Source organism: Nothoprocta perdicaria, unplaced genomic scaffold, assembly GCF_003342845.1.
Source record: "Nothoprocta perdicaria isolate Ctin4 unplaced genomic scaffold, notPer1 scaffold_66, whole genome shotgun sequence".
NCBI lineage: Eukaryota > Metazoa > Chordata > Aves > Tinamiformes > Tinamidae > Nothoprocta > Nothoprocta perdicaria.
Genome location: NW_020455932.1, coordinates 166,612 through 182,889, shown reverse-complemented (window position 1 = coordinate 182,889; position 16,278 = coordinate 166,612). Strand labels below are relative to the sequence as shown.

At 48.6% G+C, this 16,278-nt stretch overlaps 2 protein-coding genes across 4 annotated transcripts in view; one reads left to right on the top strand and one right to left on the bottom strand.

Annotated features, from left to right (window-relative positions):
• ALKBH4 (alkB homolog 4, lysine demethylase) overlaps nucleotides 1–1,769 on the top strand; it is a 2,553-nt gene extending 784 nt beyond the window's left edge. Inside the window, exons 2-4 of the mRNA XM_026050139.1 lie at nucleotides 141–214; nucleotides 408–605; nucleotides 1,055–1,769. Coding sequence (XP_025905924.1) covers nucleotides 141–214; nucleotides 408–605; nucleotides 1,055–1,696 — 914 coding nt within the window. The 3' untranslated portion in view covers nucleotides 1,697–1,769. The remainder of the gene's footprint in view (nucleotides 1–140; nucleotides 215–407; nucleotides 606–1,054) is intronic.
• Nucleotides 1,770–5,117: 3,348 nt separating this feature from the next.
• ORAI2 (ORAI calcium release-activated calcium modulator 2) lies at nucleotides 5,118–15,663 on the bottom strand. 3 transcript variants are annotated; one of them, XM_026050199.1, is made up of 3 exons: nucleotides 15,258–15,663; nucleotides 12,803–13,043; nucleotides 5,118–7,315 (listed from the first exon to the last, which is right to left on the bottom strand). In XM_026050199.1, the coding sequence occupies exons 2-3, from the start codon at nucleotides 13,028–13,030 to the stop codon at nucleotides 6,770–6,772; spliced, it is 774 nt and encodes a 257-aa protein (XP_025905984.1). In that variant the 5' UTR covers nucleotides 13,031–13,043; nucleotides 15,258–15,663; the 3' UTR covers nucleotides 5,118–6,769. The 3 variants fall into 3 exon arrangements, with proteins under 3 accessions (XP_025905984.1, XP_025905983.1, XP_025905985.1); XM_026050198.1 differs by lacking the exon at nucleotides 15,258–15,663 and adding an exon at nucleotides 13,642–14,021; XM_026050200.1 differs by lacking the exon at nucleotides 15,258–15,663 and adding an exon at nucleotides 13,160–13,634.
• Nucleotides 15,664–16,278: the final 615 nt, after the last annotated feature.

The window sequence follows — 16,278 nt, the reverse complement described above, 5'->3', positions numbered from 1 at the left end:
GGTAACGGCAGCGTGAGGCGGTAACGGCACCCTGAGGCGCCAAGGACACCCTGAGGCGCCGGCAGCCCGGCAGCGTGGCCCAGGGCCTTGGCCTCCGCCGCCTGGGTGGTGTCTTCATGAGCCTGCCTCCTCTCGGGCAGCGAGCAGCAGCCGCCTTCGTCTGCCCTCTTGGGCACCGAGACCCACCTCTCCTTCCCCACCTTCACAGCACAAAGTACTGCTAGAAAAGAGAGTTAGCTAGAAAAGAGTGCCAGCAATGGGAAAGGGGAGCTGAGCTGTTCCCAAAGGGGAGCTGCAATGCCCCTAACTGCTCACACATGCCCCATCAGGGCCACAGGGGCAAGTGAGTCCCAGAAACACCTCAATGAGCTCCATCCTCTCTTTCCTCTCCACCGTTATGTCCACAGGGAGAAGATCATTTCACGTACTGTCCAGCAACAGGCCTGGCTGTGGGGAACGAGCGCTCGGCGTTTGCTGGCTGGGCGTTCCCGTTCCCAGGGGTGTTTCTGACGGAAGAGTTCATTGGGGAAGATGAGGAGTCGGAGATAGTTGGACTCATGGATCAGGATGACTGGAAACCGTCACAGTCTGGCCGAAAAAAGCAGGTTTGATTTTAGAAACATGTTTGTTCTCTGGAAAAGGAAGGCTGTCTTCACAGTTAAAACCCCAAACACATGTTTTATTAAATGCTTTCTTTTGGAAACCTTTCCTGAAATCAATTGCAAGAAATGTAATTAAAATTATCTTCTTGCAAAAGTGTCTTTATCATCATTACAGTGAATAGCACCTGCTCGTACATGTGCAGGTATTAAAAATCATACAAGATCAGCAGGAGATAAGTATTATTCTTTCTTTACTGATGATAAATCTAACCCAAAGTGATTAATGCGACTCGATTGAGTCATTTTGCAAAGTGTTGACCACATCATTGGAAGAGATGAGCAGCACACCTTAAAAGCCGTGATCATCGTCACTGTAGAGGTCACAGCCTCTCCAGAAAGACTTGTCCCAGATTTTCCTTGACTCTGGCTTCTCCTCTTTTCTTTTCTGGCAGGACTATGGACCCAAAGTGAACTTTAAGAAGCAGAGACTGAAAGCTGGCGGCTTCCTCGGTTTGCCAAGTTTTAGTAAAAAGATCGTGGCACAGATGAAGGCCTACTCTGTGCTAGATGGTTTCTTGCCTGTTGAGCAATGCAATCTGGACTACCTGCCAGAAAGAGGTTCTGCCATCGACCCACATTTTGATGACTGGTGGCTCTGGGGAGAGCGGCTGGTTAGCTTAAACTTGCTCTCAAAAACGGTCCTGTCCATGTCTTGCGATTCAGAGGACAGCATCCAATTATTTCCCATTTTCACTAAAGAAAAAGGGGAATTAAGTCCCTTTGGATGTCTTGCACAGACGTCAGCGTGCGAAAATTCAAGCAAACCGAGAATTAACTGCACTTCATCCCCAAGGCTTGTTCCCAGTAAAGAAGTGACTGTTGCCATTCACCTACCCAGGAGGTCCCTGGTGGTGCTTTACGGTGACGCGCGGTACCGGTGGAAACACGGGATCTACCGCAAGCACATAGAGCAGCGCCGAATCTGTGTCACGTTCCGGGAGCTCTCCGCGGAGTTCAGCACCGGGGGAAAGCACGAGGAACTGGGGAGAGAACTGCTGGGAATAGCTCTTTCCTTTCAAGGAAGACCAGTATGATCTTCCAGAGGAAGATGGAACTGCATTTTGTTGGGATATTTGAGAAATAAAGGATAAAATTTTTACAACGTGATTTATTGCTGAAGTATGTGTAGGATTCGGGTTATAACAAACGTAAGAGCAATCAAATAGAAATGTAATAAATAGGAGGGTAAAGGGAAAGATTTGTTTCATTGAAGGCTCTCCTGGACAGTGGTGGTTCTTAGGCAAAGTTAAAAATTAGCCGTGGTGTTCATTAGCTCTATTGTGACCAAATGCAAAAAGCAAATAGTCATTTTAAAATACTAAAGTGAAATCAAGAAACTTGGCCTTATTGAACTGATCTGAGTCGAACTTCGTTTGGCATTGATTCAGCCCACATCTTGGAACAGATTTTAACCTTTTTTGACCCATACCCAGTCCTGTCACGCTGCGCTTAGAGCTGCCCTGTGCCGCAGGGCCACCGCTGTCTTCTCACCCACGTCAGATGGATCCCTTGGAGATCAGTCCTCCAGGGGAGAAGGGTAAGCAAGCATCTCTCCACAGATGACACAACACACAGAACTAATTAAAGTAATTATCCTTTGCTGAAGATTCCTGCTGTAGCAGGGAGGATTAATCTTAAATGTAGCGTGTGACCTACATCTTCCGGGACCAAAAAGCGGCACTTGCAGAGGGCCAGGGCAGACACATTTGCAGACAGCTCAGACAGGTCATTTGTCATCTCCGAGCCCTGCTGCCAGCTCCGTAGGGAGAGGCTGATTTCAGGAAGCTGGGAGACAGGCTGTAGCTTGGGGGGATCGCGTTCCCCTCGGCTCCTCCAGCCACCACGTCGGAGTCGGAGCTCGTACCTGAGGTGCTGACTGCAGCTGAAGCTGCTCAGAACAAATGTCTCTGCTCTTGGCAGATGAGGCTGTGCCACGGAGATGTGGATAAACAGTCAGCACAGTCGCACCTACAGTCGTATAACACTTTACAGCACTGCCTGGCTCTGGTTGGTAAGAAAAAGGCGCACATTTATTACACGGGAGGTCAGGGTCCCCGCTGTCCCCTCCTGTATTTTAAAAGGAGAGTGACATCTGACAAAGCTACAAAGAAGAAATAAAGCAAAAATATGAGTTAACCAATAGAGGCTGCTGGAGGACTTGAACTGCCTTTCAAAAAATCTCTCTGAAAATAGCCAGAAATGTAAAACTTGGCAGGTTTATCCAGTTTCATTCACACAGCTAGACAACAACCAAGATACAGGTATTATTCGACATAAAATATTGTTTGTGCACAGATGAAACAAGAATAGGCCAAGTTTAAAACACAGAGGCATTTTTTTTTCATCCTAGCACTTAACTGAGTCAACATTGCCTTCATCACCCATCGGTAACATCCCTGGGATGAAGGCAAGCGCAGAACTGTACGTGCAGGTCAATCTGCAGGGGAGTGCTTCACAAACTCCATCAGTAAATAATTCCTGAAACCACTTTCCTGTTTAGAAAAAACAGGGGGAGGAGAGAGCCTGGGAGAAGATAACCAGAAGGGAAACACGCCGGGCAGCTGTGCTGGATCCGCATTTGAGGTGAAGGGAGTTTACAGAGGAGGCATCTTGAGGCAGAGGTAACAAGCATGAGCAGATAAAGCTGGAGAGGCAGGGAAGGTAAAGCGGGACAAGCAGGGAAGGTAAAGCCGGAGAGGCAGGGAAGCTTGAGGGGTGTCTGCTTTTTAAGGAAGGGAAAAACAGAAAGCAGTACATGAAATCCCCAAAGGAAACGCAGGTGTGAGCACCGCGGTGCTGCCTCACCCCACACACAGCGGCGCTGCAAACAGCAACCACTGCCTGGCTCCCCGAGGTGAGAAATGGAAGGGTTTTAGTTCTGCATCCACCAGCTTTCCATGAAGGCCTCCATGTACTTGAGTGTTTACGGCACGGTGCGCTCCACCCAGGGCTTGTACACAACGTGTCACGGGGCTCGCGCCCAGCTCGGCCCATCTCCCATCTATCTCATGTCTCACATCTATCTCCCGTCTCGCATCTATTTCATCGCCTCCTCTGCGATAAGATCTCCCGTCAGAGCCATATATCCACCCGCTCAACAGGGGCGGGTGGGGAGAGCTGCGCCTGCCCCGGAGCCACGTTAAAAATAGGAAGCTGGCAGCTAAGAGCGGCCAAAGGGAGAACTCGATAGCGCTGCGCGTGGCGCCAGCCCCGCGGCCAGGCTGCCCCTTGGCTCCTGCTGCCCAGGGCAGAGCAGTCACCTCCTGCGGCAGGAGGAGCCCGCGACACCCGTGGCTGGGCACGGACGGGACACGAGTGGTGGCGCACACAGGATGGCATCTCCGTGCTTGGCATCCTGCTCACAGCAAAAGCGAGGAGGATTTTCTGGCACCATGGCACAGAAATTGCTGCCTGGGCAGGTAGAGCATCCCTGCGCCTTTATGGGTTAATTCCCGTTTTTGCTGCTCGCTGTTAGCACAGACAGGAGAGCAAGAACAAGGGAAAGGAGGAGAGGCAAGAAAAGGCAGCACTGCTTTTGCGGAAGAGGAAGGAGTGAAAGGAATTACAGCGAGGAGGTGATGAGTAGCCTGGAAACATCCCTGATGCCAGAGCCAAAAGAAAAATCCTCTTTTGGAGGGGCTTTCGAAGGGAAGGAGACCCCTGCACCCAGAGCAGCTACAGAAACAGCTGTGAACAAAAGCAGGGGCAAGGGGCCATGGTGCTGTTTGCAGCGCACCCACACCCGGGAAACTACGCCAGGATTCCCGTGGGATTAAGGCGATCCCTCTCCAGGCACAGACCTGCTGCCTTGAGACCGCCTCGAATTTGATCCCAGCAGAGCCCTACCACGTTACCCTGGACAAATCAGAGCACAGCTGCTGCTGCGCGTCTGCGTTTGCTGAAGTTTATTATATCTGCAGTGAATTAAGGGAACAATTTGGCTGTTCTGAGGTGAGCTGTGTTGTTTTCACAGCACTGTGAAACTTGTTTTGGTTTTGAATTACAAGAGGAGCTCAAGACTTCCTCTACAACCGATTTCAACCCTGGGTTCCGCATCAAACACAGGCACTCCTGTTATCACTGCTCATGTGATGGAGGGCACCTACAGACTATAGATTCATCCTATTTACTCTGGCTCTGGTCTCACAACAGCATTGTGCCAGGAAAGGAACCTAAGTACGTAATACTTGGCAGAAAACTCAACTCTGATTTTATTATATAAACCTTTTATTGTGGTAAAAAAGACAGGAGGGAGAAAGGGCAGATTCCTGGGGACACCAGTTGAACTTTACAACTCCCCCAACTTCCTGGAGGACACTCATTTTTTTGCATATGAGCACAAGCAGTACAGACTAAGCATTTAGCACACAAAAACCTTCTTTTCTTTGCTGCGGACTGGCCAATATGGTACATACCAAGTGAGGGAAGAACAACAGATGAGGGCCACAGACACAGCGCTAAGCAATTTGTTCGGCAAGGATCGAAGTCCCATGTAAACAAGCGAGATTAGAGTTGGGTTCCCAAGGCCCTCCTCATAGAGAAATATGGGGAGTTGCTCCCGTTGCACTGGGATTTACATGTTCCCTCCACTCTGGGAAGCTGACATGTAATATAGTGACATTAGATTTCTTACGTCTCAGTAGACCAAAGGACCAGGGTTAAACAGAACATTATAAACATCCTCAATGAATATAGAAACCTGTAAGGCATGAGAGAATGTAAACCTGCGATGGTCGAGTGCAGAACAGGGCCAGGAAAATGTACTTAGGCTTCTTTCATTGCAATGTGTCAGAAAAAAGCCCTATCTTTCCTTAAAATAGCTGTTGGCTGCAAAATACTTTTCCCTCCATAAAGTTACAACAAATCATAAGATCACTTTTTAAAGAGGTTTTCGGTGAAAAGGGCGCTGACAGAATTTACAAAGTCTCCTTGCGAAGCAATACGGCCATGCAAGGGTCATTCCCGGCTGCTGAAACAAAGCCAGCTCAAAGGTAACACGATAGCTCTTTGATGGCATACAGCATTCCCACAGGGATCCAGCTCCAGCACGCTCATCATTCCAACTAAAAGTTTCCGAGTTGTTTGCTTTGGTGAGGAAGAAGGAAATGTTCGTTTTTCTGCAGGCTAATGCTACAACTGACAATCAAACTGATGAAATACCCAGAGCTGGGGCTTGTCCTCTCCAGCAAACCAGACTAGCAAGAGACGTGGCGACAGTACATGGATGAGGAAGACACAGAAACAGATTTCCACACTACGCTCTACTCTTTTACTCCTTACCTCCTTGAAACTTGCTTTTCTAGTCCTTCAAAGTTTGATGTCTCATTAAATTCCTTGCCACTGTTCTGGTTTAAGAATGTCCTTGTTAAAATTAAAACACCTGCAAGCCTTCCCTGGGCTCCTGCCTTCTATTGGAAAGATCACAGGATCTTGGCATTCATTCAATCTATGGTGACAGATGCTGTTGAGGCAAGCAAGACAGAACTTCCCAGCCTCCCGTATCTGAAACTCTACCTCCCCAGCTGTAAAAAAAAAATATAGCAAGAAATAGCAATAAAATAAAAGCTAAGGCTGATTTCTCTCTGGTTTCCTATTTCTGGAACACCTGTTATGGAACAAAGGTGGTGAACACTCACAGTTTCTATTGTGCTTTCTTGGATGTCCTCAAGTTGACTGCAGATACCATCCCTAACCAGCTCAGCTCTAGAAACAAGCAGCCAGTTCAGTGCTGCTGCACTAACAGCCAGGGAGGTCTCACACCTAAGACAGGTCCTACACACACCCAGCTGCAGTTCTACACTTGACAAGAGAATGCTGCATTTGTAAAAAATGCAGTTATTTGGCTAGCTGGACCAATGTGAAGGTAGATCAAGTTTTGGCCTTTAACTCCATGGCAGTGTCTATTTAAACACACAAGTGTGTAGGACCAGAAACAGGCCAGAGACCACAGCATTTGAAACGGCACTAGAACCCACAGCTACATATGGCAATTAGCATTTAGATAGTTAAGCCTCAAAACAGTCCATCATTGGTATGTCTCGCCAACCAGCAAGACAGGTATTTTGCTCTCAGCCTCAGCTAGGTGGATGCAGCTCCCTGCCTCTCCGTCACACTACCTGCATGCTCCGGTCATGCCCGTCTAACTGCACTTTGAGTTTGTGGAGCTCTTCGATCTCCCGGTTGTGGCGCTCCGTTTTGTGCCGCACCAGAGACCGGTAGAAGTGAATGGTGAAGACGACAAAAATCAGCCCCACGGGGACCATGATGATGGTGGAGACCAGGGCTGCCTGCCAACCCGCGTGGCCGCTGGGCTTCTGGATGGTCGTGGTGTCGTTCTTCATGATGGAGTCCACGGGCAGAAATTTGATCCAGCACAACAGCACGACCTCCGCGAGGAAAAGGAGGATTCCCAGGACGGTGGAGAAGCCCCACGCCAGCTCTATGTAGGGGTGCATGCGCTCGTGGGGGGACTCGCTGATGGAGTTCAGGTTGTGGATGTTGCTCACCGCTTCCACATTGGGCAGGATGCAGGTGCTGATGAGCAGGGCAAAGAGGTGAACTGCCACCAGCACCGTCGTGCAGGCACTGAACGCGATCAGCAGCATCTGGGGGTACTTGTACTGCATTTCCAGCTGCACCTCCACCATGGCAACCTGGGGGAAAAGCAACACAGGGAAAACAACTGTCAACAGCTGCTAGTTTTGCTGGTTTTCTCCTTGCAAGGCGTGCATCCAGGAAAGCATCTTTCCTCAGGGAAAGCACCTAAGGTTAAGTACACACTTAAATGCCTTCAGAGTGGCAGCCCATATAGATCGTTCTCGTTTCCTGTGAAGATTTTCACACAGTCTCCAGCCTGGCCTTTCTCAAGGGTGATGAGCACATTTCTGCACTGCAATTTTCTGCAACAACAGCCCTCTCCTTGCAACCACGAGCCCTACGAACTGCATCGAACCAAACGTACAACAGAAGGAACCCACAGTGCAGCGTGGAGGCAGCTGACAGCCTGCGGGCCCTCCCACCCATCCCACCTTCCTCTTCCTCTCACCACGAGCGACTGCAGCTCAGGAAGTCTCAACTTGAGCATAAAGAAACTCCGCTTGAGCAGAAAGAAAAGCAAAAGCAGCAGCGCTTCTGGCCAGCTCCCAGAAAGGTTACACCACCTCCCCTGGGAGTCATGCAAGAGTCTTAATAGCTAAAGCTATTCCATGGTTAAGATAGTTGCCTTCTATTCCTGGAACATCTTAAGTTCTTTTTATTACAAATATATCCAGAAGCAAGTTATTTATATCCCCATTTTTTCCCTTGAGATCTAATACCTTACTGATATACTCAACAGAAGTAGACAGTTACTAGTTTATGAGTGCGTTCAACAACTCCACTAAATAGCTTTTGTTTCCAGAAAATACACTTGTATCAAGTAAGTCACTTAAGTTATTATTAAGTTAATCCACAGTGGGGATTTTTTTTAATCAGGTAAACTTAATACACAGAATAAGAGAGCAAGAAGACCTTGTAGGGGTTTGTAATGGACTGAGCATAAGAATCTGGAAAATCATTTAACCTATGTGTTAAGTAAAATAGCCAACATAAGGGCTTTGTGGGCTGGGTTGTGAGATGTCCCCCCTGAAAGAACCCCAAAACCCTCTACTAAGAGAAGCTGCAAACACAGTTGACAAGAACCTCAGAGATTCCCCTCTACCAACTCTCTAGTGCTTTGCCTGGATGTGCAGCTGCCTTTAGCCATTTGCACAGACAGTAAAACAAAGCCTGTCAATAAGGAAAACCTCTGGCAATCCCAGGCGACTCGCTGTTCCAACGCAGCAAAGCCTGCTGTAGAAAAGGAGAAGCTGCTCTTTGCACCCCTGCCTCAGGGCAGCTCCTCTCAAGACCATCCTGGGAAAGTAAAGCCACATCAGAGAGCTTGATTCGGGAGGCAGAGATGGATTTTGGAGAATAGAAACATCATTTCTTTATCCAGTCTTCACAGAAGACCAGCGCTGCATAACCATTTCAGCCCCTGAAAAATCACTTGCACTGTTCAGTCTGGCATTGTTTGGGGATGTTATTTAGGCAGTGAACAATGCAGATGCACTCGTGCTCTGCTGGTGCCTCTGAAGATGTTGAGGAGAGCATGGAAGCAGTGCCTGTGCTGGCACAACTACGTTTATCCACACTGACTTTGCAATCACCACCAGCCCAAATGGGGGTATCACGGTCAGGCTCAGACACATCTCCTGGCAACCAGCTCTTACAATTTGGGTCGCAAACAGTCCCTGCATGCCTGGGACACCTACATCAGCTCTTTAGGATATTAGAGACATCAAAAGAACAAGTGGACAGTGCTTTGCAGCTCCCCAGGGGTTGATTCAAGGAGAGGAGACTCTCTGCTGCCCTGTTCTGTGCAATCTGTTTGCACAGAGCAGTGACTGTCACCCACACCATATCAAACGGTGAAAACTACACCTGTACTGTGCAGTACTGGGTGCTGTAACACACACAGACCCGGCACTCAGCAAACTGCACATACAATTTATAGCTTTATATTAAAGCTCAAAGCCTGGCTGATGTCAACATACCAATTTCTGCTTGTTATCCTATGTGTGAGCAGCAGTTTTCAGTTAATTGGATGTTTCCTCCCAAACTAAGCTGTTCCCTAGGGATAACTTCAGCTGTGCAATGATGAATTTTTAACACTGACTGATGGCTCAGGAAGATGCATTTCGGGGAAAAACATCAACAATGCAGGTAGGGCAGCAAGGCAGAAAAACAGTTCATTTAACCAAAGCGGGTACTGGAAAGGTGAGCGAGCTCTTCCCGCTTTACCCCGTGACACATCACATCATTCCCTGAGCGGGATAAAAGAAAGAGGGCAAGCTGACATAACCCACTTAAAAATCATTAAATATGATGCTTAGCCTGTAAAACTATTATTAATGTCATGTTTGATACCATTATATCCTTCTGTGATAAGAGCCCTGTTTATTTTAACCTCTTCCCAGCAGCCAAGATATCAAGGGCTTGACTTGCAAGGCACTAAAGCACTCTGCCCAGCAGCTGAGTATTTCTGCACAGCTTTAAGTTGGAGAATTGCACTGTTAAATTCAACACTCATGGGTTTGCTAATGGACCGTGTGTTGAGAACAATTTAGAATTAAACTGAAATTAAATTACATGCATTTTTTTCAGATCAGTACAATCCCCAGATTGTCCACAACCAAGATGATGCTCATCTTCAGAAATCTAGACCAGGATTGATAATATCAGGCAAAAGGATGACAAATGGCTGAAGATAAAATATTACATGCACACAGATGGTTTGGCAGCCTGTAATAATATCAGTCCAGTAGATTCGTGGGATTTTTTCTTTTTAAATATCAAACATACCTATCCATAAATGTTGAGAGGGTTGGCAAGCATTCGTAGCTCTTATCCTTACCAGAAAAAATGATTAAGGTTTATGAAACTCTCTCCAAAATAAATTTAATATTTCTGAAAAATACTAAACTAAGAATGTTAGCAACTTATCTCCTTCACCAACCCAGTCTTCCTAGGGCAAATCCGACATTCATAGCAAATTACCCACCTCCAAACAGACCTAGAATGCAGCCACAGCCTTCTGGTCTGCCCATCTCCTTGCCAGAAATACCAAAGATAGAATCAAGTAATGAGGAAGGTTTGAATTACTCTGCAGCCTGTCCAGAAGGAGCTGGATCAAAGCCACTGCCTGTTGATTAAATAGCCATCAGCTAGTAATAATGTTCAGCCAATATGGAGCTGGCTTGAATCAAACACATTGGCAGGGAGGTAAATAAAACCCTCGCCAAGCCCTGTGTGACATTTGTTGACATAGTTAAATGCACATAAGACTTCAGGGAAACTATTTAACTCTAAATAGCTGCTCTACTTTTATCAATAGCTAAATAGATGCTCTTATTAGAACAAGGCAAGTAACTGCTTACTAAATACCATTCTGTCAAAGCAGCAATGAAGGAAAAGCAAACAAACAAACAAGGGAAAAACACAGGATAACAATAACACAGGATAGCAAAGGATAAATAGATAATCCTTTACTGGAAAGCCTGACCCGATCACCTGGGGAAAGCTTGTCAATAAGCAGAATGGCAGCACTGCAATGTTTTCATTTCTGAGGATTCCCAATTTCAAATGTACTTAATATGTTAAGTCGGTGATCTAACATCAACATCGGTTGCATCTATATGGTTATTTGATTTAATTTTTCAACAGTTTACAAGGAAACGGGCAGCAGTCTCTGGCACCAACCCTGTCAGCGCAGCGGTCAAGGAATCCTTCAACAACCCATCAAGTAACGTGAAGTAAAAGCAGACAGGCTACATGTGTCATAAAGAGAAGTTACAGGGCTCAGTTTGTACTTTTGCTGAGAAAATATTCAGCACTTGCTGTTCTGCGTGTTGAGGACAAATGCTTTGTTTCCAGATACGTGTTTGAGCCCTGCAAGCTCCAAGCTTCAGTGCTGTGTCAGGGATGCCAGTCGACACTGGCTCATCTGCTGCCTCGGTGCAGCAGAGCTCACAACACTATAGAATCCTCTCTATATTCGTTTATTAATCATGCTAAACGAGGACAACCACAGATAATTAGCACGGAACTCAAGTAACCTAGGGGCACATAGAGCCAAGGCGAGAATTGCTTTTTAGAATAAGAAAGCTTGCAAATCTGAAAAAAAAACCCCTTCTAGAGGTTACTCCACTTTTTTAAAATGAGAAGCTACCTTCTGCCTGTTTTAGCACATAGAACTTGGTCACAATCCGATATATGTCACATGAACTGTTTTTCAAGCACCTTATACCTGGCGTCAGTGAGGAAAGAGGAAGCACAAAGGAATCAAATAGCCTTTTTGCCTTGCAGACTGCCCCCAGACAAGCTTAAAACCCAAACCAGAATTCACCACCATAATATTACAGACAACTTACGTTCGGGAAAGTGGGGAGAGAACAAGGACAAAAGAACTGAAATAAAACAATGGAAGCTACCTGGAAAGTTTCCAAGACCTCCCTCTCCCACCCAGGGCTCCCAAACTTCAGGATATAACCCTATAACCTCTCTCACATCCTGCTCTCCTACCCAAGTGTGTGTGTGTGTGTGTGTGCACTCAGTAGCCACTCTCAGAAACCAACCACGGCTGCCAGTTTCCTGAGCAGAAAATCTCCCCCAAACTGATTTCAATTCTCGCTCTCCACATGCAAGAAGCAGTGGGGAGATCAGAAAGTTCATCCCGTCACAGCATGTCAGGGGTTTGCTAATGCCACAGCTAAGCCAGGCTCCAACACTTGCCTGCTGCTGGTCTGTGCTGTTTATTTGCTTGTTCCCCGACACGGTTCTGAGCTATGCAAATAGCTTCCAGATAACACCCAAGTGCTGCACCAAAGGAAAGCAACTACGAGGGATTATTTCCAATGGGCAGCACTGACCAAAACAGAGCAGGTTTGGCTCCCTTGCAGCTCCACAACCCTCTCAGCACCAGCCCTGGTGCCTGAGCACGCAGAGCCGCTCGCACAGTGCAGGTAATGCACCCCATTGCTCCACACGATCTCTCAGCTCTCACTGCACAAACCTCTCTCTGGCAAGACTGCGCCTCAGGCTCCGGCTTATTTCAAGGCACTGCCACCTGTAAACCCCCACACAGGGAGTAAAACAATATTCGGGACTGCAGCAAGCAAGGGGTGCAGGGGAGCTCCGTGAGCAAGTGCAGCCTCCCATGGAGGCAGCCAGGGACATGTGGCCTCAGGGCCAAAGGAGAGGCCGGGTCCTATTTGTTCAGCAATCCTGGTGCAGCACTCGGGACCACTGGCAGGTAAGGAACAGTGTTTCACAGGGCTGTTTCACAGGGCTGACTTGGGAATGCGTGGGCTGACTGTTAGGCAGCTCGTTACTCATCTTGCTTTGAGAGGGATGACCTCAAATTTTTCAACAGCAGCCAAACAGAAACCCACAGACAGATGCCTCCTACCTCTTCAGAAAATAACAGTGCATCCTCCTCCTTCACAGGAAGGAAACAACATTGGTTAACAGATGATTTTTACAGAGCCCAAACTTTCACAATTCAAAAAGTTCTTTTTTTTTTCTTGATTTTGTGTTTTATTTCTCTGAAATAAACCTACCATGGCAAATCCGGAGAGGAGAGCAGAGGTTCTGCTGGAAGCTTTGAGTTTGGCTCGGCTAAGGTAGAGTTTTCTCCATGAAAGGGCCTGAACGGAGTGGTGATTTGATGTGACCAGTTCCAGGTAGCTGCGCCGGACCCAGTCCCGATAATCCATGCCTTTTGTGCCAGGTTCTGAGCAACAAGCAGGAGTGGAAGGATCCACTGGAACATTTAATTCAGAACTCATGATGACAGGAGTGCTAAGGAAATAAAACAGGGTAACAAAAAGAGCAAGTATCAGCTACTGGCATACAAGAAACTGGAAAACTAGTTAGGATAGGACAGAAAAACAAACAGCTACATTTTAAAAAGTTACCCTCAGTCAGCAGATAACAGATGGACCAAATCATATCGATTTGAGACACACAAAACAGACAGGAGACCATCTGTGATTACTCGAAATGACTGTAAGAACTCATCCCAGAGTGCAGAAGGGCACAGCTCTACCCCACGACTGGAAACAGTCACACAGCTGAACACTGCACAGGGTTAACAAACACATTTGCTGAGCTGCTGCTGTGGAAAGTCACATTTCTTAAAACACTCACACCCACGCTCCACTTATCGGCCCCATCTGACCACTAATCATGTTCCATTGCTTCCATTAGCACCTCTTAGCACAGGGAAAGAAAAACAATTCCAAGGGAAGAAGCAATTGGCATTCCAGGGAGTTCCATTGTGCTCAGACTCAGGAGGCTACACTGAAGATGTGAGAAAGCAGCAAGATTCTATCAGGTGCTTAATGCCACAGCTATCAGCACAGACAAGTCCCAGCCCAAACCCAGCCCCTCCTCGTACCACAGCTTAGTCATGAGTTTGCCTGAAGGACTCCCTTTATCTCAGTGTTGCCCACAGACAGGGAACAGAATTCGGATTATATTTTGAGCAGGAATTTGTCAGCTCTGGTAGACATCCGAAATCGTCAGTGTGATTTCCCATTTGCTGAAAAATGGAAACGTCGATTTTCTCCATTAGCCCTCGTATCTGACCTCCCCAGCAACGTCAGAGTCAACAGGACTAGAAAGAGCAGCTCCTGGAAGGCAGAGCCGAAGCAGAGCAGCACACGGAGGGCACCAGGGCCTTGCTGCAACTTGGACACGAGCTCGAGCCCTGCCCTGCTCCAGCCAGTCCTGCACAGACCTAGGCCATACAGCGACAGGGACAATGACTAATGAAGCAACGTTGGCTGTGAGATTTGAGGAAGTGGCAAGGATAAAAGGCACCGGCTGCCCACAACTCTAAATGTTACTTTTAAAAAGGAACAAGGCTGTTCTAGGCACAGTAACCCAGATTAGACTGCAGCAAATAAAGCATCCCAGCCTGGAAGATTTTGGCCATTCTGAGCACTGTTCTTCCATGAACCTTCAGATTTTGGTCCCCTCAGACAGAAGGGCGAGGGCACAAGACAGCTCTTCTAGGCAGCTGTTGATAAAGTGAGATTGCAGGGTGTTTTAAACACTTGGGTGTTTTCTGGAAGCTACCTGCATATCAGGGAACAAGCGAATAAACAGCACAGACCAGCAGCAGGCAAGTGCTGGGAAACTGACTTAGTCGTGGCATTAGCAAAACCCTGACGTCCTGCGACAGGATGAACTGTGTGATCTTCTCGCTGCTTCTTGCATGTGGAGAGCAAGTGAAATCTGTTTCGGGGGGGTTCTCTGCGCAGGAAATGGCCGGACATGGCTCGGTTCTGAGGCTGGCTGCAGAGGGCAGGGCTGGGAGGCCCACTGTGGCTCCGGAGCCGCTGAGGAGCCGAGGGTTCGCAAATGAGTCAGAGGAAAAAAAAATAAAATAAAAAATCTGTTTGTAAGCGTAAAACACAAAAGGTTGTTTATAAAAACATGCCAAGGATCACAACAGTACCAAACAGAACACACTAACACGGAGAAACCTCTCTGCTCGCTCTGCATTTCCAGAAAAGGCAAGAACTGCCTATTTTTGAAGATTAAAGAAAGGTGTGTGTATATATATATATATATATATATATATATATTCCCAGGCCTGCAGCAGGAAACAGAGCAGAAGGACTCTGTGTTTCCTGTGACAACATCTGTGCGGATTCACCAGTGCCAGCTCTGGGGTGAACTTGCTAACTCTGTCCTTGATTAGGACACGCAGGGCTCTACCCTGCCATGGATTTTCATCAAATGTGCAGGAACTTAGTGTTTTTGAAACATCGACGCCTGGACAAATTCCACTGAAAAGGCAAACGGGTTCAGAAGCTCCAGAGGGAGAGTGAGCACACCCAATCACATGTGCTTGTTTCCCTTGGAAAATAACCCAGAAATACCACAAGGATGAACTTTCACCCTGAGCAGCTTGACGGATGTTCCCAAAGAAGCAAATAGAACTTCAGCAAAAAATCCATAAATGCAAATTTAGCCCCAACGAGCAATAGCGAGCGACAGACTCACCTTGGTGACTACAGGCATGGAGGGGAGGAGTGGAGGGCTCCAAGGGCTGAAACACAAGACCAAGGAGAGGTTTTATATGCACGGTTACCTTAAGCAGCTCTACTGCAGAAGCACTCCTAAGCAAAATGCCTGTGTCAGGGAGCATTATCCCAGGGATTTCACGCTCCTGACTTGCAGCTTTAGAGTCCAGGACACTGCCTCTGGTAGGAACAGGAGCTTTCCTGAAGAGCTTCACAGAACAGCATCAGCACAGGGCTGTTGAGATCCGGGCTTCTCCAGGGAAGCTCTGACAGCCCTGGCTGTTCATCCCCACCGCGTCTGCCCCGCTCCACGGCAGGGACGGCGCAGAGCGCTCCGCGGGCTGCCCCGCGGGATCCCAGCATGGATAAGGCTGGAAGCGGGGGCCCTGCAGCCTGCCCAGCGCCAGCTCCACGCGGACACACGTGCAGGGATTTCCTGGCAGTGGGAGCAGCGCTATCCTGCCCCCGGGTGCCTCCGCTCCGGGAGCGCTGCCCGAGCCAGGACTGCGGCCCCGGGGAGGCTCCGTCTGCTTCTGGGACAGACGTGGCCCCGCTTACCTGCAGGTCGGACCCCAAGGTGACGCCGCAGCCCCTTCCCCAAGGCAGGCTGCACATCCCCCGGGAAGGCTTCCTTCCCGCTCTCCTCCATTGCTCCGCATGATGCAGACCCCGTCTGCTCCCCGTTCCCACGGGACCCCCCGGCTGGATCCCGTCCTGCTTGCGCCCACCCAGGGGCGCGACGCGGACCCCGGCCCACCAGATCCCAGCGCGTCGCCAGCCGGGAGCCTCCTGGCGCTGCTCCGGGAGCGCCTGCGGCAGAGAGCGCTTCCCGGGGCGCCCCGCACCGCGGCGAGGGCCCCTCCGCAGGCAGGACGGGCCGCCACCCAGCCGAGACACCCCCTCCGAAACAGGGAGCCCCCCGCAGCACAGTACCCCCCCCCCCGCGGCATTCGCCCGGGCCGAGGGGATCCCTCGCTCCCCGCGGGGCCGGGCGGGCCCCT

What these genes read in the sequence shown, in the direction of transcription:
- ORAI2 (XM_026050198.1), bottom strand. An exon ending in TCCTCTCCGGATTTGCCATG is followed by an intron (nt 7,316 to 12,802) that starts GTAGGTTTATTT and finishes CTTTTCCCCCAG; the next exon opens with GTTGCCATGGTGGAGGTGCA.